Source organism: Gymnoscopelus microlampas (genome assembly GCF_963454915.1).
Source record: "Gymnoscopelus microlampas genome assembly, chromosome: 6".
Classification (NCBI taxonomy): domain Eukaryota; kingdom Metazoa; phylum Chordata; class Actinopteri; order Myctophiformes; family Myctophidae; genus Gymnoscopelus; species Gymnoscopelus microlampas.
Window position 1 is genome coordinate 25,986,410 of NC_139943.1, and position 25,099 is coordinate 26,011,508.

General features: G+C 44.4%; 2 protein-coding genes across 2 annotated transcripts in view; one reads left to right on the plus strand and one right to left on the minus strand.

Moving 5' to 3' along the window:
• Positions 1–21,950, plus strand: part of jph3b (junctophilin 3b) — a gene marked incomplete at both ends in the record, with an annotated part of 42,762 nt that extends 20,812 nt beyond the window's left edge. Inside the window, 5 exons of the mRNA XM_084060179.1 lie at positions 1–25; positions 1,596–1,961; positions 14,421–14,545; positions 15,463–16,571; positions 21,870–21,950. The exon at positions 1–25 is cut by the window's left edge and continues 480 nt beyond it. Of these exons, the coding sequence (XP_083916305.1) occupies positions 1–25; positions 1,596–1,961; positions 14,421–14,545; positions 15,463–16,571; positions 21,870–21,950 (1,706 nt within the window). The remainder of the gene's footprint in view (positions 26–1,595; positions 1,962–14,420; positions 14,546–15,462; positions 16,572–21,869) is intronic.
• Positions 9,563–11,422, minus strand: LOC311047451 (DNA repair protein XRCC1-like; the record flags this gene model as incomplete). Its single annotated transcript, XM_084060180.1, has 1 exon — positions 9,563–11,422. The coding sequence occupies one exon, from the start codon at positions 11,420–11,422 to the stop codon at positions 9,563–9,565; it is 1,860 nt and encodes a 619-aa protein (XP_083916306.1).
• Positions 21,951–25,099: the final 3,149 nt, after the last annotated feature.

Genomic DNA, 25,099 nt, shown 5'->3' on the forward strand with positions numbered 1-25,099 from the left:
CCTCCGACATCAACTCCACCATCAGGTAATAATGAAGTCCAGGAAGGCTTAGATTTGTCTTGTGTTATTCTTTAGCCAGTGGTGGATGAAGTACTCAACCCCAGTACTTCAGTCAAAGTATAGATACATTACGTATACGTATTAACATTTTGAGATCAAAGATTTATTCAAAAAATATCAATAATAGTGAAAATACTAGTACATCTACAAGCTCACAACTCATCGGAATGCTATTTTCACTATATTTGAAATTGGGCTTAAGTGGTTAATTCAGTAGTGGAGTGAAAGTCATCCAAAAATACAAATACTCAAAAAAGAAATTACTTACGTACCATACTCAAGTAAAGTACGTCGTTACTGTCCACCACTGGTAATAATAAAGTGCTGGAAGGTTTAGATTTTTCATTTTTCTTGTGTTATTCTTTGGCATCCAAACCCTGCAAATGTACAAACAGGAAGCGAGTGGGAAGATGAGAGGAGGGTGATGAAGGACTGAGGGGTGGATAGAGAGAGAGAGAGAGAGAGAGAGAGAGGGAGAGAGAGGAGGAGGAGGTTGGAATGAAGTGTGCCAGTGGTAGAAATGCATATGAGTAAGAGCAGATGGGATGAGAACAATGGTATCTGGTAACTGCTCTACATATCAACTCTTCCATCAGGTTTAGCACTTCCGTGATTGCTGAACTCCGGTCTTGTCGTCAAATGATATAGAGTGTGCTCTCATTGCTGTCTAGGCAACATTTGATGTATGTGTGATTAATAGACTATCTTGAATATGGCGTGGAAACGCCATTAACTGTACTATCTGTCGATAGAGTGCAGAAGACAATGGAATAAGGGACTAGCAGATGCACATAGAAGAGGTATCAGATAGAGGAGGGGAGAGTGAATGCTAGAGGTTATGGGGTGACTTAGATGAATATGGCCTCATATCTCATCTGCCATAGATGTCAGGTCTGGCAGGCACTGACAGAGACAGGAAGAAAATTGGAAGATTGGAAGATAAGTAACTTATAAGTAGTTAACTTGTGGCTAGCCGTGCCTGCCAGTTAAGTGCAGTCATGCTAATAAATATAATTTGAATGGTAATTGGATTGTGAAGGACAAAATGTGCAAAGACCTTGTCAATGCGACAAGCGGAGGATGGTATCCCTGATATCAGCATCTGGGATGCTTGAGACTTAGTAGGAAGTAGGAAGTAAGTGAGACCAGTAATAAAGAATATAGACACAGATTTTTGCTGTGTTGGAAATACCTGAGAAACAAACAGTCCTTCACCAGCTCCTTGTGCTTCCCACACTGACTAGTCCACCTTAAAATATTCAATCTACAAGCTTGTGGATCAGCTATTTTCAGCGAGCGACACGTCATTTTTCACAAAATCGGGTCAAAACATTGGTAATTGGTGGTATAGGACTCTCCAAAATCGGGATCGGTGTTGGACTCTACACAGACATAACAAATATTTAGTGGTGATAATACAGATATGAGCCACCTGTAGCCTACATACATCTTTGCAATTTATTCTTTTTCTACTGTTGATGAAACAAATCCACCAAGCCATAACCTATTAATGAAGTAACCATAAACCCTTCCAGCCTTGGAGATGCGGACACCGATCTGGCCGCTGCTGATGATGACGTTGACGCCACAGCGACGGAGACATACTGTGGGGAGTGGAAGAACGACAAAAGGACGGGCTATGGCGTCAGCCGGCGCTCCGATGCGCTCCAGTACGAGGGGGAGTGGCTCAGTAACAAACGTCACGGTTATGGCTGCACCGCATTCCCCGATGGCACTAAAGAGGAAGGGAAGTACAAACAGAACATCCTGGTGAGCGGGAAGAGGAAGAACCTGATTCCTCTAAGGGCCAGCAAGATCAGAGAAAAGGTGGACCGCGCCGTGGAGGGAGCGCAGAAGGCGGCGGAAATCTCCCGACAGAAAGCAGAGATCGCGCTGTCCAGGTAACTGAACCATGGTGGTGGTGGTGTGTGTGTGTGTGTGTGTGTGTGTGTGTGTGTGTGTGTGTGTGTGTGTGTGTGTCTCCTATAGACTCCTTTTCTGATAGTTAACATGATGCTGTTTTTTTTGGTGCCCGCAGTAGGGCTATAGATTGTGATATGACTAGATATCATCTGGGATGTGGGATATTGTAATATTGTGATATGGCATAAGTGTTGTCTTTTCTTGGTTTTAATCGCTAAATCGCACACACAATTTAGACTTTCAACATTTTTCCAAGATCCTAAATAATTGCAGATCTTCATGCTCACAACACATCACATCAGGATGTTAGTTTATTGCTTTTTTTTTTTTTGCACAGATTAATAATGAAATTGGACCAGTTGACAGAGTTTGCTTGTCTTTTAACAGCAGCTCAAGAACATACTAGTTTCTGTGAAATACCATTAACCAATGGAACTACATTGCGGACACCTACACAATCACTCAATGGAGGGACGACTGTGGAATGGCCAGACATTTACACCTACTTCATAGGGAAACCAAGTGTATATACGTAGTAAATAGGGCTGAGGGCTTATAAAGATGAAAGATTTAGATGCCTATAACTTACTGTTAGAGGCCAGCAAATGGAACTTCTTAAACACACGCTTGACACACAACAAGTGCAAATGCTAAACTTCTGATTAATTAGGTGGGCATGATGACAAACCTTTAAGACAGATATCCATACCTACAACAGACTATACTTTATTTGGCCTTACCTGATATGAAATACGCACAACAAACATGAGCATTTTTGATGACCCTCAGATGATCCTCAGTCCAATCCTTTTTTCCTTATCATGTTTAACCATAGTTATCTCACCATTTATTTTTTGTCTCATTCATCATGTATTCACTTTTTCTTAGTGTGGTTAAATCTATTTTCTGATATCTGTCTTTTCTCTCTTTTCTTGTCTTTTGTGTTTCACATATAACTCGTACTGCTCTCTTGTGCATGTATCATTGTTATTGTGGAGAGAAGGATATACCAGCTGCTTGTGGAGGGTTGTACTGCATAATGGCTTAAATCGATGGGAGATTAAGACTAGGATTAAGGCTAGGGGCAAAGAAAGGTTAAGGAGGTTATGGGACAGGTTAAAACAGTATGTGAAGGGAGACTTTCTGGGGCCTCCAGGAATGTGATCTGCTGTTCTGCTGAATGGAAATATATATATATATAGACCCCTTAACAGACGACGTCACACTGGTTGCAAGCGCCATACTGCGCAAGCGTCAAACCCATTCTGTCAGGTCTCGCTAGGGCGCGCAGCACTAGCCAACACACAAGAGGGGGTTGGGGTGTGCTGAAACCAGCGCACCCCGAAAAAACAGGTTGAGAATTGATTGCATGAAACAATCACCTGTGCATCCAGTCTCAATGTTAGACAAATACTTGGTCTATATGTATGAAAATGACCCCAGAAGTGTTTTAAAGTGACATTCCCCTTCCCTATAATAATGTAATGTTTTGGGGCACTCGGGTGCCGCAGTGCTAAAGTCACAGCCCACCACCACGGAGGTTGTGGGTTAGAATCCACCGTGGTTTACCTGGCTTTGTCGAGCGTCTACACAAACACAATTGGCCTATGTTCGGGGGAGGAAAGCTGGGCGGGGAGGGTGATATGGGTCATTGCACATATCTGTACTCCTACGGGCTGGGACGGCACCTGTCAGTGGGGAGTGTTGGGCGGGAGGAGTAGGACGAAGGCTCTACGTCCTCCTGGTGGGGGCTCCTCACTGGCAGATAACGACTAAATTGGGGAGAAAAAGGGCTAAAAAATAATTGGCTACTCTACATTTAAAAAAATGATAATAATAATAATAATAATTGACTTACTTTACCAAAGAGAAACTGTATCCCAATTTCTGGGCATTAACTTTCTCAACTAATAAGAGACATTATTGATTTGCTGTGAGAGAGTGGGTGCATGGGTGGGTGGGTGAGTGACTGACTGACTGACTGCTGACTGTGAGGTTCAATTCATAAAGGTCTCACAGGTAGTTTGTGGTATTACCTGTGTAGGCCCTATAAAGAGAAGAATGCATTCGCCATCTGTTTTGACTAAGGGGTGTCATGTTTTGCAATTAATTAAGCTTACCTAGACTATTTCTGTTATTAAGGCTTTGTGATTTCTATCAGACTGTGCAGAATGAGTGAGTGAGTGAGTGAGTGAGTGAGTGAGTGAGTGAGTGAGTGAGTGAGTGGGTGGGTGGGTGGGTGGGTGAATGAGTGACTGACTGACTGACTGAGAGTGACTGACTGACTGACTGACTGAGCGAACGAGCAACTAGAGAGACTGAATGAATATGAACGTGATTGAGTAAGGGTCAGGGATACTGTCGAAGCCATTATTGATGGATGATCAGAAGCTGACTCTAGAACAGATCAATAAAATGTTATATGAGGTCATCAACTACTTTCTGTCTGTGTGTGTGTGTGTGTGTGTGTGTGTGTGTGTGGTGTGTGTGTGTGTGTGTGTGTGTGTGTGTGTGTGTGTGTGTGTGTGTGTGTGTGTGTGTGTGTGTGTGTGTGTGTGTGTGTGTATGTGTGTGTGTGTGTGTGTGTGTGTGTGTGTGTGTGTGTGTGTGTGTGTGCGTGCGCGCGTGCGTGTTTGTGTCTTATGTACTCGTGTCAGATATCATGTCTCATTAGAGCAAAGTAAGAAATAGAGAGGGAAATAGGGAGAGAGAATATACTGCTGAAAAAAAGACACGGTTGAGAGAGAGATAATGAATACCAGAGAGAAAAGGAGAGCAAATGTAAGAAAGAAAAAGGATGATGGACAGAGGGAGAGCTTCCTGCACTATGCCAACAGTATTGGCAGGAAGCCTGATGCAAAGCAGAAGCAGTGTTGCCAGGTCTGCTTATCATAAGAGACTTTGGGCTTGTTTTTCTGTTAAGTCGCTTGTACATTTTGGTTTGATTGATTGATTGAACACTTTATTAACAGTTTGCAAAAAAGCTACATTGGTACGAATTATACAAAAGGCACTAAAAGGATAACAGAATAAGCCCTAATAGAGTCTATGCACAACAGCCATATTGGACAGAAATTGGGCCCCTTACTTGATTCCTTCACAGGTGCTACCAATGACACTAATGAAGGCTCTGTTCCATTTAGTGTAGCACAGTGGTTCTCAAACCTTTTAATTTCAAGGACCCCCATAACTCTGAGAGTGTACAAATGGAACCAAATGGACCCTGGTTCCATTTGTACACTCTCAGAGTTACACCCTCTCAAGGAACCATGAGGGTACCTGGACCACACTTTGAGACCCACTAGTATTTCTAGTGAGCCAACATGCACAATACCAGCACCCTGACTCTGTTTGACCAGAATGGAACAGAGCATTCATTAGTATCATTGGTAACACCTGTGAAGGAAGTCAGAAGAAGCCCAATTTTTCTCCAAAATGGCTGCTGTGCATAGAGTCTATTGCTTATTTCCATTATGCTTGTTTATTCAATTCATCGAGACATTTAAATACAAACAATAGTTTGCAAAACATCATCTATACTAGTGGTATTAAAACATTTTAAAATATGTACAGTAAACAGTCGGGGATGGGGCGGGGGGGTCATTTCTGGTGATAAGCTTAGACTTTTTACAGGAACTAGTTACAAATTGCAGATACCTGTAGGTGCTCTTTTATGGTGGTTTTGAAGGAGATCAAGGATTCACACTTTTTTATGACTAGGCATTCCACATTTTGGTGGCATAGCAGTAGAACAAATCTAACCCCTTGTTTGAGCCGAACCTGGGTTAAACGAGATTAGCGTAGCTCCCTCTGGTGTTGTGCTTGTGTGCGTCTTTAACGCTATTGAAGTAGTTTGACAGGTACAGGTAGTTGCGGGTTGCGTTTTTTTGGGGGGGGCTTGTTTCTAAAGTGTAGTGCTTATTTGGAGGCCCCCCGTTCCCGTACCGTATTTGTGTTGTTGAAATGTTTTGAAAAATATAAAAAATGTGTCATATGTGTCATTTATAAATTTTTTTGGGGGGGGGGGGGGTTGCAGATATACAAGCTCACAACGCTGATGTATATAGGTTTAAAGGTCTCATGTAGTCTAGTCGCTTCTTATTGGCTTGTTTTCATAGATCTGGTTGATTGTTTCTCTCGCTAAATCTGGCAACGCTGATCAGAAGCAGGGAAGCTGAACTAGCTGGAAGTATACATTATACATTATTCAAGGTAAATATTTTGCGCCTCATATACAGTACAAGGATGCCTTCCCTTCTCTTCTTTGTTCATTAAAGGATAAGGTTGGCAAGGAATATCACTTCAAACACTAGCCATGCTTTGTATGGAGAATATAGGTTGCTGCCTTCAGGAAGGAGATACAGTGTTCCTACATACAATAAGGTCAAACTGAAGGGGTCCTTTGTCCATCAGACGACATTGAGGCTTAATCAGGAGTTATAAGCCAGGGGTAGGCTGAGTGGTGGACATTGCTCTTGTCTTTGCATGTCTTTATGTATGTATTTTGTATTTTGTTGTTTTCTTGTGTCATGTCAAATGTGTGTACTGTTATATGTTGCATACATGGCTGTTTTTGGGTCGCAAGACAAATTTCAGTGCAAACTGACAATAAAGTATTATCGTATCGTATCGTATCGTATTATCGTATCGTAAAGGCCTGCTGAGCCTCAGTTTGGGGTCCTCTTCTTTGTTTCCTGGTATAAAGCAGTGGTTATCAACTTTTTCATATTGATAATGATGATATTTAAGCTACGCCAGCGGTCCAGGCCTTTTGTTTGACAAATATTGTGAAAATAGCCGCTCTACAAGCTCAGTTGTGAGCTTGTAGATCGGCTATTTTCACAATCTTTGCCTCTTTCTTTTTTTTCTTTTCTTTTTGTTTCAATTTGACAATTTGGCCAATGTTTTCATAGTATAGTTTGTTGATTACTTTTGTCCTTAAATTGTCCCTTCACTGTCAACTGGGGACCAGCCCCCAAAAATCATAACGAGACCCCCCTGGGGGTCCCAACCCAGGTTGAGAACCACTGGTATAATAAAGGTTCAAACTAACTTTGTGGGGAGCTCATGTCTCTGTCAGGGAAGCCGAGCTCCTCGTAGCTCCTCCGTCTTTCAGACCTTGCTTCTCAGAGATAAGAGCAATAATGTGAATTGTATGGTTGGATAAATATCAAATTGCACAGAAATATCTAATTTGTTGTTGCCCGTTCCAGTATGAGGGTCCTATTTTTGTGAATCAAACAAAGGCGGGCACTGGCAGCCATTTTGTGGTGCCACAGATAGAAAACCCATTCATTCCCCCCATAGAGAAATTATTTTAAGCCTGGAACCAAGCCATCCAGGCTCCTGGTGAATCATGACCATAAAACATTTGATTCTGTGTCAAAAAATATTTGAATATTTAATTATATTATATACTATATTGAATAAATACCCTTTGTTTGCGGTTTGTTTTGACAGTGATGTTAATGAAACAATGATGGCGTTTATATGATGTGCTCACATTTAATAACACATAGCACTCTTGTGACTTTCACCAGAAAAAAACGAATAAAAGAAAACATTAAAAAAAAACTTTTTTAATAGATTAGTTTGATAACTGTTGCAGCCCTGGTACTTTTCTCCAAAGCACTTCACAGTGTAGATTACATTCACACACAGAGACCAGAGGAAGCTATGCAACACACAAGCCTGCTCATCAGGAGCAGTTAGGGGTTACGTTTCTTCCTCAAGGACACTTCGACGCGCAGCCAGGAGGATCGAACCGGGAACCTTCCAAGAGAGCAGCTCTACCTCCTGAGCCACTGTCGCCCCGCACAGTAGCGCTCTATAATGACTATGGAAACTACTGAAACAAACGCAAAATCCAAAACTAAAGCCATCAATGGGAATATTGTTGATCTTTATGTATGATAAATGGCTGAAGCGGTATGGTCCTTAAAACTCTTTGTGCTACAGGAATTATTTTCCAGCTACTCTATATTGGCAGCAACAGTGGACAGTTTCTTTAGACTGTTCACTTGTTCCTACAGCTTCTATTACCTCTCTGTTTACTTGTCTGTCACTTGTCTTTGTCTGTCACACTGTTTTGTTTGACTGTTTGTCTGTTGGTCTGTCTGTTTGTTTACTTGCCTTTTACCTTTTGCCCATCTTGTCTCCTTTCTCTCTTCTTCTGCCTGCTGTATCCTCATTCTCTGCGGTTTTCTGTCTGTGCTTCTATCTGTGTGTGTATCTGTCTGTCTGTTATTCTGTCATTTTCATCAACATCAAACATTTATGTGAAGTGAAGTGAATTGAGGTGTGTAGAATTGCATTTGTATGTTGTGTGTTGATGTCGTTCATGAGTGTGTTCATAATGCATATAGAGAAGCCCTCCAAGAGAACAGACAGACAAGAGAGGGAAAGACAGACAAGAGAGGGACAGACAGGTGGAACAGAACAAGTCTCACATTGTGTCTGGAAGGCAGAGAGATATTCAGATGGTATAAATGTAGGTTTCCAGGTTGCTGTCGGGATCTTGAATTTTAGGGGCAGCAGTGGCCTAGAGCTTAGAGTAGCATGATTGTGGATGGAAGGTTGCTGGTTCAATCCCCCAGGTAGGCAGGGAAAATCTGGGCAAGAAAATTACTGAGTAGCTCTACATTACAGTATCTCTCTCTCTCTTTCTCTCTCTCTCTCTCTCTCTCTCTGTGCAGTAACATTCTTGATGCAGTGTTTCATGTCGATTCCTATTGATTTTCTCCCTGCCTCTCTGTTTCTCTTTTCTCCGATCTGCACTCTGCCAGCCTCGCAATACAGTTACAGTAACACCACTCTGTGTGTGTGTGTGTGTGTGTGTGTTTGTGTGTGTGTGTGTGTGTGTGTGTGTGTGTGTGTGTGTGTGTGTGTGTGTGTGTGTGTGTGTGTGTGTGTGTGTGTGTGTGTGTGTGTGTGTGTGTGTGTGTGTGTGTGTGTGTGTGTGTGTGTGATGAGGAGTGATGATATTTCACACACCATACCCACTTCTGCACGAGCACGAGCACACACACACTCATACTCACAGCTCTCACACTCTCTGCCTCTCATTCATGCAGCCGCAACCTTGTGAAAACTGCATGCTTCCATGCAATCACACGCTTGTTAATCTCACACAACCTGCTCACACCTTGTACAACGACAAAAAACAGATCTCCTAGTATCTTGCCCCCCCCCCTCTCTCTCTTTCTCTCTCACACACTTGAACAACAACCTGTATCCAGTTGGATGCTTCAACTGCCTGGGAGGAATGAAAGTATACATCCTGCCTTTAATATGTTAAATTAATATATGTATTTTTATTTGGCTGTGGACCCCCATCTAAACATATTGTGTGCCAGGGACCCCCATACAAGATTTGTGCTTTTTAAATGTCCAGATCTACAAGCTCGCATCGCAGCACATAGCGAGATTGTAGATTGGCTATTTTCAAATAGCCGATGTATGGGTGGTTAAACTGAATTAATTTGTTTAACCACAATACCTTTTATTGCTTCAACTGAGTAATTCAATTGGATGTGAATTAAAAATAGTATGTATTTTTGTGTGTGTGTACTTGTAGTGTTCAAGGGACAACAGAGTATGGCTGATAGGACAGCGTCTTTTGCTGTTCATTGATCTCATAAATCCATGTCGGTTTGACAAAACGCAAATTGCCATTCTCCATCTTAGCATCTTCAAAGGAGTCATGCCATCCTTCGCTGGTCAACACAAACTGCACTTTTTCGTTCATGTAGTCCTCCACCGTCCCGTTGAATGCGATGATGTACCGTAGAAGGAGGCGTCTTTCATCGATTGGGAACTTGCCGTAAAGGAAAAAATGTTTTCCTATCAAGAAGTCTGGTAACTCTGGGATGGGGTAGTCCACCTCGGCTTCACTGTCCGTGTTCTCATCTGTCTCTGTCGATCCCCTGTATGGATCCTCTTTCACTTTGTGTTTTCCAGTCTCTGCTTTCTTGTACCAGCTCTCAACTCTCTTCAGCTCGTCCTCTGTGTCCATGTCAGAGTCATCATCGTCTCCTGGTTCGTCTACATCTGAGGAGCCGCTATACTCATCTTCCTCAGCTACCTTTGAAATCTTCTTTGGAATGGCTTGCCCCTCCTGCATTGTTGGAGCCCACCTGGTGTCCCTCTCTTCTTCGCTCTGTTCATCCATCTCCATCTCACTCTCTGAGTTGGACTCTGCTCCATCCATCAAGTACTGTTGGTAGGAGATCTTCTGTTTCCTTTTATGGCAGTCAATCACCCATTCCTTCCGTACAATGATGCCCCCTGCCCACTTCACTTGGCTGTACTTGGGGGTGTTGGCAAAGGCACACATAAGGTGTGTGGAGTCAGGGGTCCAATCGCGACGGTACTTTGCTCCCATGGCCAGTGCCTTGTCCCTCAGCTCCCCTCTGAGTGGGTTCTGGAAGCCGCTGAAGACAAACACCACCCCCTGCATTATCTGGTTGAGAGGCACCTGCTCAGGTCTTTGTGGTTTGGCTCTGTGTGGTTTGGGTTTAGGCTCTGGCTTGGACTGGCTCTCTTGATTCTTGTCAGTGGCCTTCTGAGCTGTTGCTTCTGGGCTGGGGGTGCTGGCTGGGCTCAGTTTAGGCTTGGGTTTAGGAGTGGCAGCCCTCAACTCGGGTAACCCTGAGGGACTGGTCTTTGAGATGGATGGAGCAGGTGCAGACAGCTGGTCTTTACTGAAATAAAAATGTCTTAGAGGCTGTGGAGACAACATACTAGAGGAGGAGTACAGTCCTGAGGACAGAGAGCCACCACTAGACTTCAGGATGGCTGCTGCGTAGCTCAGCCTCTCATTCTGAGGTGAAACTTTGAGTATAGGGCTGGTTTTTGTTATTTTCTCCCGGTTGAAAAGGCTGCCAGGCTGCAGACTGGGGCCTGCCGAGGGAGATTCATCCTTCACCTTAAACCAGCCCAGCTTTGCCAACTTCGGGGATGATGCTGCTGGTAGATCATTTCTATCTGGTGAATGAAACTTCACAAAGGCGACTCCATATGCTATGCTCTCATTGTAAGGCTGACTGCACACAATCTTAACACGGTCCCACTTCTCCTGGGCTGTGCTCTTCCGCAGCTGGTTGGACCCGAAAAAACGCACTCGGTTGGTGTCCGTGCCGTTGCGACTCTCCGTGGGAGACATGAAGGATGACGTAACCAAAAGAACCTCATAATCCTGGTCTCTGACAGCTGAGGAGTTGCCCACCAGCACCTCGATGAAAGCTGAACCTTCATTTCCGATATCTATGCTGTGCACTTGTTCCTCCTTCTCAAACTGTATAATGACTGAGGTTTGTTTTTCTCCGGATCTTGCTGCCTTCCATTTCCTGTAGGTGTCAGAGCTAAGCAAGTTGTCAGCCTTGTGAGTTGTGTCCTCACTGCTGCAAGACACAACAAGCTTGAGATTGATTTCTGGCATTATGTTGTTGTTGTTGTTGACATTCAACTCAATTTCACACCAAATCTGACGTTGTCTGATGACGTGTGTACAGCGTTCCCAGACCCCGGTAAGATTTGATCAGAGTGGTCGGACTAACTCCTGAATCCGGTAACACGCCTCTTGTATGCATTACCTGAGAGATGCCACATCATACTGCTGATGTCACCTCGTCTTCACTTGACCCTATATGGAGCTTACATGGTACCTACTGTATGTCCTTATATGGTGTGTACCGTCTATGATGCCAGCTCGGATAATATCAACCTCTTCGGCCTTGATAACGGTTAGGTAGCTCTATCAGACAGGACAAACCCTCTTCAGGTTGCGTCAGACTAACCTTTGATGTAACCATGACGATCTAATGCGGTCGATCTGGGACGTGGATCGGTCTAAGGAATTGATAATAAGTTGGTAGACCGATAGTACTTACATAATCTATTTGTCAACTGGGAATCTTCTAATCACAGTATAAGTTCCGCGATGGACATATTCAAAATAAGAAACAGTAACAAAGACAGCAAACAAACAGAGCGGAACCCAGGAGCTTACGCCATTATCGTGTCATCCTTACCACTGAGAGAGTAGCATCCGTCGATGGTTGTAAAATGCACAGTCAATCGTATGGCTGTTTGTGACTTTGTGAATGCAGGGTTCTTCAACAGGAGCATTGTGTGTGTACGTGCTGCTCCACTTGCTGCTGCCCAGATTGAGGTCTATAAAGAGCATCTGCAGCATTATCTTGTGACTGAGTTTCACCTCTCAAGGTTTCTCTGGGTGTTCCACAAGGAAATACCCTGTTGTCCTGTTCTGGGACAGAGGAAGACAGGGAGAGACAGACCGAGAGGAGGGAGACAGAGAGAGGCTGTCCTGCTATGCTGTATCTGGGTTAGACAGCACTTCTGTGTGTGTGTGTGTGTGTGTGCGTGCGTGTGTGCGTGCGTGCGTACGTGCGTGCGTGCGTGCGTGCGTGCGTGCGTGCGTGCGTGCGTGCGTGCGTGCGTGCGTGTGCGTGTGCGTGTGCGTGCGTGTGCGCGTGTGTGCGAGCTTGTGTTTTCTTGTTTAACTACCCACGTGGGGACAGAAAGTGTCGACAAGTATAGTAAAACCTGAAAAACTCAAAAGATAGGGTCAATAGTACCACCACTGACTTAAAGTAATGCAGTGTGTCCATGACAAAAGAGGCATCCTACTTTAAATGAAGGACAAAGTGTCCCTCCCCAGAAATAACTTAGAGTCCTTGAGCGTCTGTTTGATTCTTGAGCCCCTGCCCTCCAAAGTATTCAATACAGTATACATATGGCAGTTCTAAGTCTGTCTAGTACTAGTATCTAAACATTAATTGATTGTCATGTGTACAGCCCGTGTGTGTGTGTGTGTGTGTGTGTGTGTGTGTGTGTGTGTGTGTGTGTGTGTGTGTGTGTGTGTGTGTGTGTGTGTGTGTGTGTGTGTGTGTGTGTGTGTGTGTGTGTGTGTGTGTGTGTGTGTGTGTGTGTGTGCGCGCGCGCACCACATTCTGGGTTTCATGTCTATTTTAATGAGATTTGTCAGGCATAACAGGATAACAGTGTCAGGGGCCAATCCCAGACGTTGGAACTCACAGCTGCATGTTGTATATTTTTTATTTGATTGGCAAAGCCCTGTTTTACTTATCAGTTACTATTTACTTGAGTTAACTATTTAGTGTTACAACATCATTGGTTTTCAGTTACCTGAAAGAGATCATAAACACCTTAAATGTCCAAGGTTAAAATCATGAAGGTGTTTGAAAGAGCCTGCTGTTATGTCAGTGTGCCCTCCTTAGTTCTGTTATTATTAGTATGGTTCCACAGTGCGTGGAAATAATAGTTCTATGCACAACCGCTTAATGCTATAGGTGCTTGGCTGAGATTATGTCCATGAAAAGAAAAGTAAACCGGCACTGTCAACTAGTGTTCCACCGTTGATTTTTCCATATTAATCACTTTTCAAATGCTGATCAGGAGGGGGGGTGTTGCATGCTGGTCCATAAATGTGTTCCCTCACATTTCTCCCTAACACGGACAGTACTTCTCTGACTCTGGCTGCATTTCAGAATGTTTCCCCCGGGACGGATACCATTACCCTTCACCGCATCCTCACCCCACTCTTCATATTGTCCCACATCTCACTATGAGAGCACGACCACTGAGAGCGCAGTGTCCCATAGTTACATAGCTGCTGGTCCTGATTATATCATTGCTATTGTGTAAGGACATCCGCCAAATTGAAAAGGACATTTTGCACATAATGAGAGAATAATGTTTTACGGTCATTAGCTGCTTATATGGATCCATGACTGTGCAATATTCTATGCCATTAAAGAGTACAATAGAACAGAATAGCTTGTTGTTCCAGTGCTAAATAGTTACAGATACTTTATCAAGTGATTCTATTTGGTCACAGTCTAGCTTAGCAACCCTATACTTCGTTGACCAGGGTCCCCCAGGGGTCTGGCCTTGGCCCCCTCTTTTTTCCCTCTACACCAAATCTGTTCTCCAATATTTCCTTAATGTTCGCCTACGATATGCCCAAAATAGGGTCACTAGGGGTCCATGTAGTTAATCTCTGACTTTGACTTTGAAAATCTTTGCTGTCGGGCAGAAACCTTGTTTTTCCATATTTCAACTTTTAATATATTTTTCGTAAATTATTGACTTACTTCCTTGCATGACAGTGTTGTGCAAAAGTTGCAAATATTTCTGACCTACAAGCTCACAACTTGTCGTGAGTTTATTAGATCTTTCTCTATTTTTGAAAAATTAGGAAAGGGAAAATCTGTCTGTGAGTTTTATTAATATTTAACCAGTGAAAAGTCTTAACAAGAGCTTGTGACTAATTAATAACTAATTATGTTTTTCCATATCCTGAAAAGTAACACATTTAGACAGGGTTTCCGCCTGACAGCCACAATATTTGAAACAACGGTATTTAGTGTGTGTTGATGTATTGTCTCTCTCAGGACGGCTCATGCCCAGGGCAAAGCAGAGGCAGCAATGGGAGCAGCTCAGAAAGCCCAGGAGGAGAGTCGTATGGCCAGAGTCACTGCCAAGCAGTTCTCTCCTTCCTTCCAACACCAAGGAAACGGTAGGAGACACGCACACGCACACGCACACGCACACGCACACGCACACACACACACGCACACACACACACACTTTCCCTAACTTTGATTCTAAACCTAAATGTAAACCTGATTCTAATTCCAAACTTAAATCTAAAACTAAACCTGATACTAAACCTAAAAATAAACCTAAACCTCTGTGTGAAAGTGATGATGACCAAGTGAGGACCACTTGAGGAACAAGTGTCCTCATTTGCCATTATCTTCTTACAACATAATCGATGTTCGGTTACAGTACCTGAAAGAGCATTGAGAAGTGGGTGTGTGTGTGTGTGTGTGTGTGTGTGTGTGTGTGTGTGTGTGTGTGTGTGTGTGTGTGTGTGTGTGTGTGTGTGTGTGTGTGTGTGTGTGTGTGCGTAAATGCATGAGGGTGTGTGCGTGTGTCTCTGTGTGTGTGCGTCTGTGTGTGTTTTAATGGTAAAGGTCAGTGTCAACCACCCTCCAGCATTTAATTTCAGTCTCTGTCGCACCTTAAAGCACTGTGACCAACCCATGACAACATGTACTGTACTTTGCTGAACCATGACACACACACACACACACACACACACACACACACACACACACACACACACACACACACACACACACACACACACACACACACACACACACACACCTTGAGTGTCACCCTTGAGGGGAGTTCCAGGGGGCCCCCAGCTAAATGATTGAAAGTTAGGAAACCCTTACGGGTCTGTTGGTTCCATTTGTACACTCTCAGAGTTATGGGGGGCCCTAATTCCTACCAAATTGGGGGTCCTTGAAATTAAAAGGTTTGAGAAGTACAGACCTACACCCTATAATGACCCTGGAGCAGCATGGTGATCTGTGAACTCCTCCCTATCTCACTTTATTTCTCTATCTCTCTATCCCCCCCCAGGTGTGGATTTGCAGCGTCCAAAGCGGCAGGTGTCCAGCGAGGTGGAGGGCGAGGGAGGCATGTCCAGCAGTGCCGGCACGGCCGACAGCCCCGACCTCTATGCCAAGAGCGGCGGGGGCTCCGACGACCCCTCCAACGACACGGCCGCCACCCCCGACGACTTCAGCCCCCCCTCCTCCTCGCCCCCCCACACGCCGCCCGCCCCGCCCGCGCGCTCCTCTGCCCAGCGCACCAAGAGCGCACGCTTCCACCGCCAGGTCGCCGTGGACCACGGAGAGAGAGGGAGAGCGGGAGGAGGAGAGAAGGGCGGTGGCGGGGGAGGAGGAGGAGGAGGGGGTGGTCAGACGGAGATACAGGTGCTGGTGGAGGGAGGAAGAGGGGGTGGGGGCGAAGTGGGCGGAGGAGGAGGAGGAGGAGCAGGGAAAATGGAGGAGAACCTGCAGGCCAACAGCTGGAGCGAGGACAAGCAGAGTGGAGGGACGCTGTCGTCCAGAGGAGGGGGCGGGGTCAGCAGCCGCCACGAAGGGGACGGCGGCGGCCGAGAAGGGAGTCGGACCAACGGACACAGACACGGCTCCTCCAATCACAAGTCCAGAGAACACGGCTCGTCCAATCACAGACAGCCCAGGGGTGGCGACAGGTGGACGGTGGACGGGTCGTCGTCCTCGTCGTCGGCCCCCTGGACCTCCGGGCGCAGGCGGGTGCACGGCCGGGGCGGCCGGCTGCTGGAGCAGGACGAGGAGAAACTGAGCAACTACGAGATGGAAATGAAACCGCTGCAGCCCAGAGACTCCACTGCCCACAAGCCCCATGGGCACGGCGGGGAGGAGAGGCACACGCACGCCCACGGGGACGGGCGCTCGCACGCCGTGCAGAGACAGAAGCATAAGAACCGCGAAGGCAAGGAGGCGAGGGAGGGAGGGAGAGAGGGGAAAGACAGGAGGGAGGGAAGTAAGGACTCTGTGCACAAGCAGGACGGTGTGCATCCGGGGGAGGGGTTGGACTCGCGGCCTGTGCAGCGGGACCTCGCCCTCTCTCCCCCGCTGAGGTCCACCCCCATAACGTCAGAGCAGAAGAACCAAAGCCTCACACAGAGCAAAGGCAACTCGGTAAGATGCTCGTCGATACATGCTGCATATCATCCAGACTCAGAGGATCATGCTGACTCCATCAGTGTGTTCGTGTTTTGGTTCCCAGCATTGGCCGGGATGTTGCGTGGGTGAAACAGGCTCTCTCCGTCTCTGTCCCTCTCTCCCTCTATCTCTCCCCCTACCTCTCTCCATCTCCCTCTCCCTCCTTCTCTCAATCTCTACCTCTCTCCCTTTCTCTCCCTCCCCCCATCACTCTTACTCCTTCCCTCCCTCTCACCCTTCCTCTCTTCCTCTCTCCCCCTTCTCTCCCTCTTGCTGATCGAGCTCTGGTCTGGTCAACACATATGGTGTTGTTTGTGACATCAAACCAGAGCTTGATCAGAGAGAGTGAGGGAGAGAGAGAGAGAGAGGAAGTGTGTGTGTGTGTGTGTGTGTGTGTGTGTGTGTGTGTGTGTGTGTGTGTGTGTGTGTGTGTGTGTGTGTGTGTGTGTGTGTGTGTGTGTGCGTGTGCGTGTGCGTGTGTACGTGCGTGTGCACTGAACATCAGTTTCTGTGTTGTGTCATTGCCATAAATTGATTTGACTAAAAGGATTTGTGGACTACATACCATCAGCAATGACATAACACAGTGTTATCCCGCATGTTAAAGATACAATCCGTAAGCTTTATATCCACTCTCTCCCTCTCCTGATGGAGAGACATGCAATGATGTCCGAACTACAATAAAGATGCTGGCACATCTGTGTGTCTAATAGTGTCTAATCCGGTGCTTCAAATAACTTTATTGAAATTGTCAAACAGTAGGTGTCCTACCTAGGGGTGAAACGGTTCTGAAACAGAACCAGAAACAACTCACAACTCACCACTCAGAGCTTGCAAGCATGTGAGCTTGTAGATCGGCTATTTTAGGTGCACAACAGTGAAGCATAAAGGTCCTTACACACCGGGGCGATTTAATTAAATTAAATTAAATAAATAACAAAGTTTGAAACCAACGTGTCCAAAAATCGAGATCTGAACTGAACCGTGGATTTGGAGAAAAGTTACACCTCTAGTCCTACCCGACATTTGAAACCTCTCGAAGAGCTATGACCAACTCCAACCTCCATTAATATACTCTACCATACAGTTTAGTTAAAAATAAGTTAATTAAAAATGTATTTGTTCAATTAAATCCCAGATTTTAGCTTTATATAATCCTCGGATGAGTCTACAGGGTTTAGCCTTGTGAAATAAAGACATATTTTTGTACTACGATCAAGCGTTGGGTGGATTCGATTACGCTGTTATAATGAAATCCTTTTTGCCTGTCTTCGCAGCCGGTTATAAGCAGTAATCCAGGATAAGTAGTTACAGGCATTTGCTAGTCAAACCAGGTGTTAAATCAATAATAAGTAACAGTCATACATTGTATTACTACTCCTATACAGTATGAGCATTAGCACTCTCTTTCAATTTCAATATAAATGTTCCTCTTGTTGATGTGGTTCAAGTGTACCTAAAGTAGTTTGCATACCAGCAGTCACGCGCACGCACGCACACACGCACGCACGCACGCACGCACGCACGCACGCACGCACGCACGCACGCACGCACACACACACACACACACACACACAGATATAGATAGATAGATAGACACGTCAATTGATTGATTGATACGTTGATTGATTGATTGATTGAACGATTGATTGAGCGATTGATTGTTCTAGATATATATAACCACACCAATCCTTGCTGCACCTTAGTAACAGCAGATTGGCAAAGTAGCTCCTTCCTCTTAGAAGGTCTTCTATTGGTTAACCAGTGCTCTGTTGCTAGGGAACAGCTTATGCCTTGCTTCAACGGCAGCCAATCAGTGGGCGTGTGTCAGTGACAGTGGGGGGCTGGAGAGGGGGGGGGGGGAGAAGTGCAGGGGGGAGATGTTTGCAGCTGCAGAGAAGCAAGGCGCCGCTGTCGGGAAGAAACCTTGTATCTCCATATTTCAAAATATAACCGACCCACAAGCTCATAACGCGCTGCGCGTTGTGAGCTTGTAGTTCTATTTTCTATCTATTTTTGCTATTTTGGGGAATTTTGTTGAAGTGAAACTTAAAGTGGTTACATTTGTTTGTGGGTTTTATAAATATTGAACCAATGAAAAGTATTAACACGAGCTTGTGACTAAATAATAACTCCACTGGATCCATTCGAACACAGGTTCTCTTTTACACTTTCTGAAAACGCTTTGGACATACGAGGTTACCGCCCGACAGCGACAAAGTCAGAGTTGTGTAATAACAGGTTCACAGCATACACAGATACTACTGTACACTGTCAAATCCTCAGTGTTAATTGAACTCTGAGAGTGTGCAAACGGGGCCCACTTGGTTACATTTGCACGCTTGTCTTGGGTTACAGCTGGATAAATGAACACTGAGGATTTTACTGTGCAGCTACTATCACCCAGATACATTCACTGGAACACTGCTAAGACAATGGGAGCACTGTGGTACTGTAACATACTGTACACTTTAACACTTCTGCACAGATACAGTATATCGTTGGTGTCGGGCAGAAACCTCTTATCTCCAGATTTCTTACTTTTTAGGTTTTTTCGTATATTAATGCCCTACTTCGTCATACGACATACAAAACACGTTTTGTTGTTATTTTTTTATTTGAATCCTGAAAAGTTAACAGTTTGGGACATATAAGGTTTCCACCCGACATCAACAACATACACATGTAGACTTTAAGCACACATGTATGCAGAAACATGCATGAGTGAGTACCCACGCACACTCACAAATTGAGCACACATTACTGTATGCAGAGTCAGACACTTGGACAACAAGCGCAAATGGATACATACACACACGGCGCGCGCACACACACACACACACACACACACACACACACACACACACACACACACACACACACACACACACACACACTGTTCATGTATGCATACTGACATACACACGCATGGGGACATACTATATTCATACAGTATACTGAGTACACATTAATGTATGTAGATATTGAAACCTGAAAAGGACACACACACACACACACACACACACACACACACACACACACACACACACACACACACACACAGACACACACACACACACACACACACACACACACACACACACACACACACACACACACACACACACACACACACACACACACACACACACACACACACACACACCACATGATACGGCGCCAGAGCTGCTGCAGAGAATTGGAAGATGTTATGACATGTTTGCAAATGCATTTCAAGCTTTTTTTCCCGGAGAAAGGGCGAGAGAGAGCGGCGAGAGAGAGAGCACTTACGTAGATATCACATCCACCAGTGTTAAGATCACTGTACCAGCTTGTTGTTATTGTATTGTTGGCTTATGTCATCAAGGATAACCTCAATTAATGGTAGACGAATGTAAGAGGCTTTTAATCTTGTGCTTCAATGCTTATGCAAAATGATGAGTATGAGGAACAATTTCTATGAAGCTAATTAAACTGCATTCAATAATTAGTCACAGGGGGTGCCATTCCCTCCTATTCCCCCTCAAAGTTCACCCTAATGTCCAGGAAAGGTTTTAATGATTGTACATACTCTTTCCAACAAAGCTGGCGGAAAGTTCCATTCTGTACCTTTACCTAATAGTCAGAACATTAGAACAATGTACATGTTCATCATAGCACAATGGTTGTTGATACAGAGTAACACCGTGGTACAGTCTTGTTTCCTTGGGGACCCCACATGACAGGCATATTAATGTGTCAGTGAGCAATTACTAGGATAAAACCTAATGTTGGGTCCTGAGCTAAAAAAGAAAAGAAAAGAAAAGAAAAATCACTTAGTAAGTCATTTGATTCAGCACAGGGTTTGTTTCTTACTCTCCATCATTATACTGGAGTCTGTGTTCCCCTCTGACTCCTCTTTTTGCATAACTGGAACGATCACAAGATTTTTGTTGCTCAACCAACCTGCAGTGTGAATAGGGAAATATAGCCTGAGCTATGCGTAGTTGCGTGTGAGTGTCGGGCGCCAAAAATAGAAGATCTACAAGCTCACAACGTGTCGTGTTGTGTAGTGGGTCGAGCTTGTAGATCTGCTATTTTTGGTGCACACCACCCACATGCAACTAAGTATCAATTAAGTTTAATTGAGTGGTAGTAGCAGACAACCTACCAGTCATCCTACCGTACGGTAAATGAAGGTAGAAAAAAGAAATAGGAGGATTTACTCCATCTCTAGTTCAGTAATCATCAATGACGCAGATCTACTGTGGTAAGCCTATCGCTCTGGATTGATGGGTAGAAGCCTTGTTAGCCGGCCAATATGGATAAACAGTGTAGTAAATAGGGATGCAACAGTTAATCAAACTAATCGATTTAATCGATTATAAAAATAGAAAATAGCAGTAACAATAGTTGTGAACTTTTAGATCTGCTATTTTTTGCACGTCACTGTTGTACAATGAATTATAAAATGACACTTAATTGGTTGATCAACTCGTTGATATATATAAGATTTCAAAAATATGAAATAGTGCTTCCTGATTATTCAATTCATCACAAAAGTAATCGATAGAATAATCGCTAAGAAAATAATCGATAGTTGCAGCCCTAGTAGTAGCTAGTAATGCTACACATTGTTAAGCATTGTCCCCATTTGCTCTACCTAAATATGTTTTTTGTGTGTGAGACTGATGTCCATGTTACAATTAATTTGGAACAGCAGGTCCTTTATACTGTACATTGTGTACAACAAAGGAGTAAATTGTTTGGAATGACAGAATGTCTAAAAACAGCTTAGAAACGTTGAATCTACTATAGCTGTTTTTTAAAATATATTTTGGGGCGTTCTTTTGCCTTCATTGACAGAGAGTAGGAGGATGACATTTAGGAATTGGTCCGACTGGCCGGGAATCTAACCAGTCACTTCCTGATCAGAGCATTTGTGGTTGGTGCCCTAAAACCATTCAGCTATCGGGTCGCCCCAACTGTGCAAAACCTCTGTTTTTCCAACACCGGTACTGTATGTTTGTTCAAATTTGAAAACTGCGTATTGGGTTTATCCAACTTAAGCATCCGATTAACATCATAACATAATGACCCGACTTAAATTCAAGAATTCGTTGGGTTTCCTGTCTTAGTTTGTTCAGACAGGTGGATGCTGTGTGTCTGTGGGTATACAGTATGTGTGTAATGAATCTTTTTTTATTAACACGCTCCTCTGTCTCTCTCTCTCGCGCTCTCTGTCTCTGTTTCTCTCTCTCTCTCTCTCTGTCTCTCTCTCTCTCTCCTACGCAGGCCTACAGCTCTATCCTGGTTGTCATGGTGATTCTGCTCAACATCGCAGTGGCTGTTTTGTTTATCCACTTTTTTATTTAAAGACACTAGTGACACTTTCAGAGTCCACCTATCTATGCTATGACAACTATAAATTCATATATTATGATGAACCCGCTGCCTCTTCATGTTCCTGGCAAGAAGGCTGCACCAGGCTGAAGGAAAGAGGGCTACTGCACAGTCGGTTCAGCCTGACTAGGCTGTAACTGGGTTACCAAGTGGGCTAACCCATTCTAAACCCGGGCCAGAGATTGTACTGAGAAGCTGGTTAAACACACAGTCCAAAGGAGTGGACTGAAACAGGGTCAGCTAGTACAGGTAACTGGACTAAAGAAGGGCTCATAGTCTACCGAAAATTGGTTTAATATGAGCTTAAATAGTTCAAATATGGACTCGGTTGGGCTAAGAACCTGTCCAAAGTGGGCTGAACTAGCCTGGCTACCAGGCCAGGTGAGATGCAGCAGGCATCATCACAATGAGACATCTGCTTCCACTGTCTGCAGAGAGGACTGTTGCGACAGACTTTTACATCCTCAGATCCTAGTTTTTTCGACAGATTTGTAACTTAAAACTTTATTTATGAATTTATGAATTCATTTTCTCTCATGTATGATATGTTAATGGATATATTCTTCATTTTGTAACACTCCCCCCTCCCCCGCCCGTCTTTATAATCCTTTCTTATTGGTTCCCTTGCTTTTCCAGATGTTGTTACTGTGCGTGTGTGCGTGTGCGTGTGCGTGTGCGTGTGCGTGTGCGTGTGTGCGTGTGCGTGCGTGCGTGCGCACGTGCGTTGACTGACTCAGAGCAGTCACTAAGCTGCCTGGATACCTGGCACTTTAGGGAAGAACAGATTGATGGAAGACGACCTATTGCTCTTCTTTGAATGACATCATTTCCTTTAGTCGCCATGCGTCCGCTGGACTGCTACCCCCTACCCCCCCCCCCCCCCCCCCGTGGTCTCCTCTAATCCATATCTCTCTCTCTTCATCTACCAACTCTCTCTCTCTCTCTCTCTCTCTCTCTCTCCTCACAGCAGCCATCCTTCCTGTTGTCTCCTCTCATCCCTTGTGTGTCATGTCTCAGAGTGATAGCGTGTTTGGGCTGTGTGTGTGGGTGTGTGCGTGTGCGTGTGCGTGTGCGTGTGTGTGTGTGTGTGCGCGTCTGCTTATTTGTGTGGCCTCCCAGTAGCTCAGTGGCCTTTCATGTTGCTGGTGAACTTTACAGGACAAGCTCACCAGGACACTGTCACTGTTCATCCTTATCCTACCCACTACCACCTGCTGACACCTGCCCCCGTCTCTCTCTCTCTCTTTCTGTTGTCTACTGACCATCGTTCATCTGACCCCCACACAGACCAGTCAGAGGAGGCAGCATCACCTTAGTTCTTAAAACTTGAGAAGTACACAGTCATTTCCTCAGTGTTCGTTCAACTAAGAATGTGCTAATGGCTAAATGAACACTGAGGATTTTACTGTGCATAGTGAAGGCCTGCTCCTGACAACTTATAAATAAAGCTATGATCTGGCTCATGGCTCCTTTTCTGAGGCAGTATTGGTTTCAGCAGGCACAGGGATAGGCTTCACAAAATGGACAATAACATCAAAGCAATATTGGTTGCAAAGAAAGTCACATGTTTATCAAAATTGAGTCAGTTGTTACTTTATTATCTTCCTTGCCTCGTTATGTTACCTACGTATTGTGACCCTTAACCACATCAACCCTGGCATCCCTATTTTGAGCAAATGTTTGCCCTTTTTTATATTTAAAGATGTTGAAAAAAGCAGATCTACAGCCTCACAATGTGTTGTGATGCTTTTAGGCTATTTTCACTATTTGTCGTACAACAAAAGGATTGAAGATTGAAGATGAACCATTACATACTGCTGTTCTGTTGAACAGAGAAAAGAAGATGCAAAACAAGCTCCTCTCTCCAAGTGCCACTCCCAAAACGTACCTCTGTGTCGACCGAGACAACCAACCGGTTTTCTTAGCTATACCGTATTTGCAAGATGTCAGGGTAAAAAAAAGAAGAAATTGCCACCTGCCTTGTTTTTGTAAAGCAAATTTATACAGTACAAAAATGCATGCATATGTATGTCCTTTGTGTGTCAAAGCTCTGAAAGCTAAAATACTTCCAGAAAAACATGTGACTTGTTATGTTTTGGGAGCGGCAATATTGTGGGGAGTGACTGTTATTGTTCTTGCTATGAGAACATACAGTAACAGTGAAAATATGCCTCAAATATAGACACACAGGAGCTTTTCGTATTCCTGTAGACTAAACAAATGGGCATTTAAAATAACCTAAATGATCCAAATGTCTTCATATGAGTGATCCATTGCCTTGGTCAGATGTCTCAGTGACAGGTAAACCGACTCATGTTTGCTGTGTACCTGTCCACATTTGTCAGACTGGCTACTGTGGGTGTATGTATGCGAGTATATTTGTGTGCGTGTGCGTGTGTGAGTGTGTGTGTGTGTGTTTTGTGTCCATGTAATGTCTGGTGAGCGTGCTGACATTGGTAACAACTTGGAAGAGCAGGAACTGATTGTGTTTCTCGTGCTGTACAGGGCACACGCTGGCACTCTTTCTAATTGAGAATGAACACTTACAGTGGGATTATTTCTGGGCCCACATGACTAAAAGTACTTTACACTGTGCCTGGGTCCCAGGTTGAGACGATACTCTATTGACCATATTCACACAAGTATGACATAAGAACAAATGCCCCGTGAATATGCCCAATTATGTTTGGTGGGTCCCATGTTTTTAAAACATTGACAACAGGCTGTGTGCCACCAGTCTGGTGAACAGGCCCTGTACACCCCACCCAGTCCCTTTTACTCTGCAGCATGCTACAGCATGCCCAGCTCTTTCTCTCTCTAGGTTTAATATCCTTTCTTTCTTGCTTTACTTTCTTACTTTTCATTCTTTTACTTTCCTGAGACTTACTCTGTTTTGTTTTTGAGTTCTGTGGAGAAAATAATGAAAGTGTTTGAAAGATATCGCCTGAGTCTTGTCGTTTGTTGGACTAGGTTTCTTTACGCTTTTTGTCTTCTATTTTCCGCCCATATATTCTCTAGCTTCTTTCTCTCAGAAAGTCAACCTGTGTGTGTGTGTGTGTGTGTGTGTGTGTGTGGGGGGGGGGGGGGTAGAGAGAGCATCCCTGATGCGGAGGAAGTGGAAC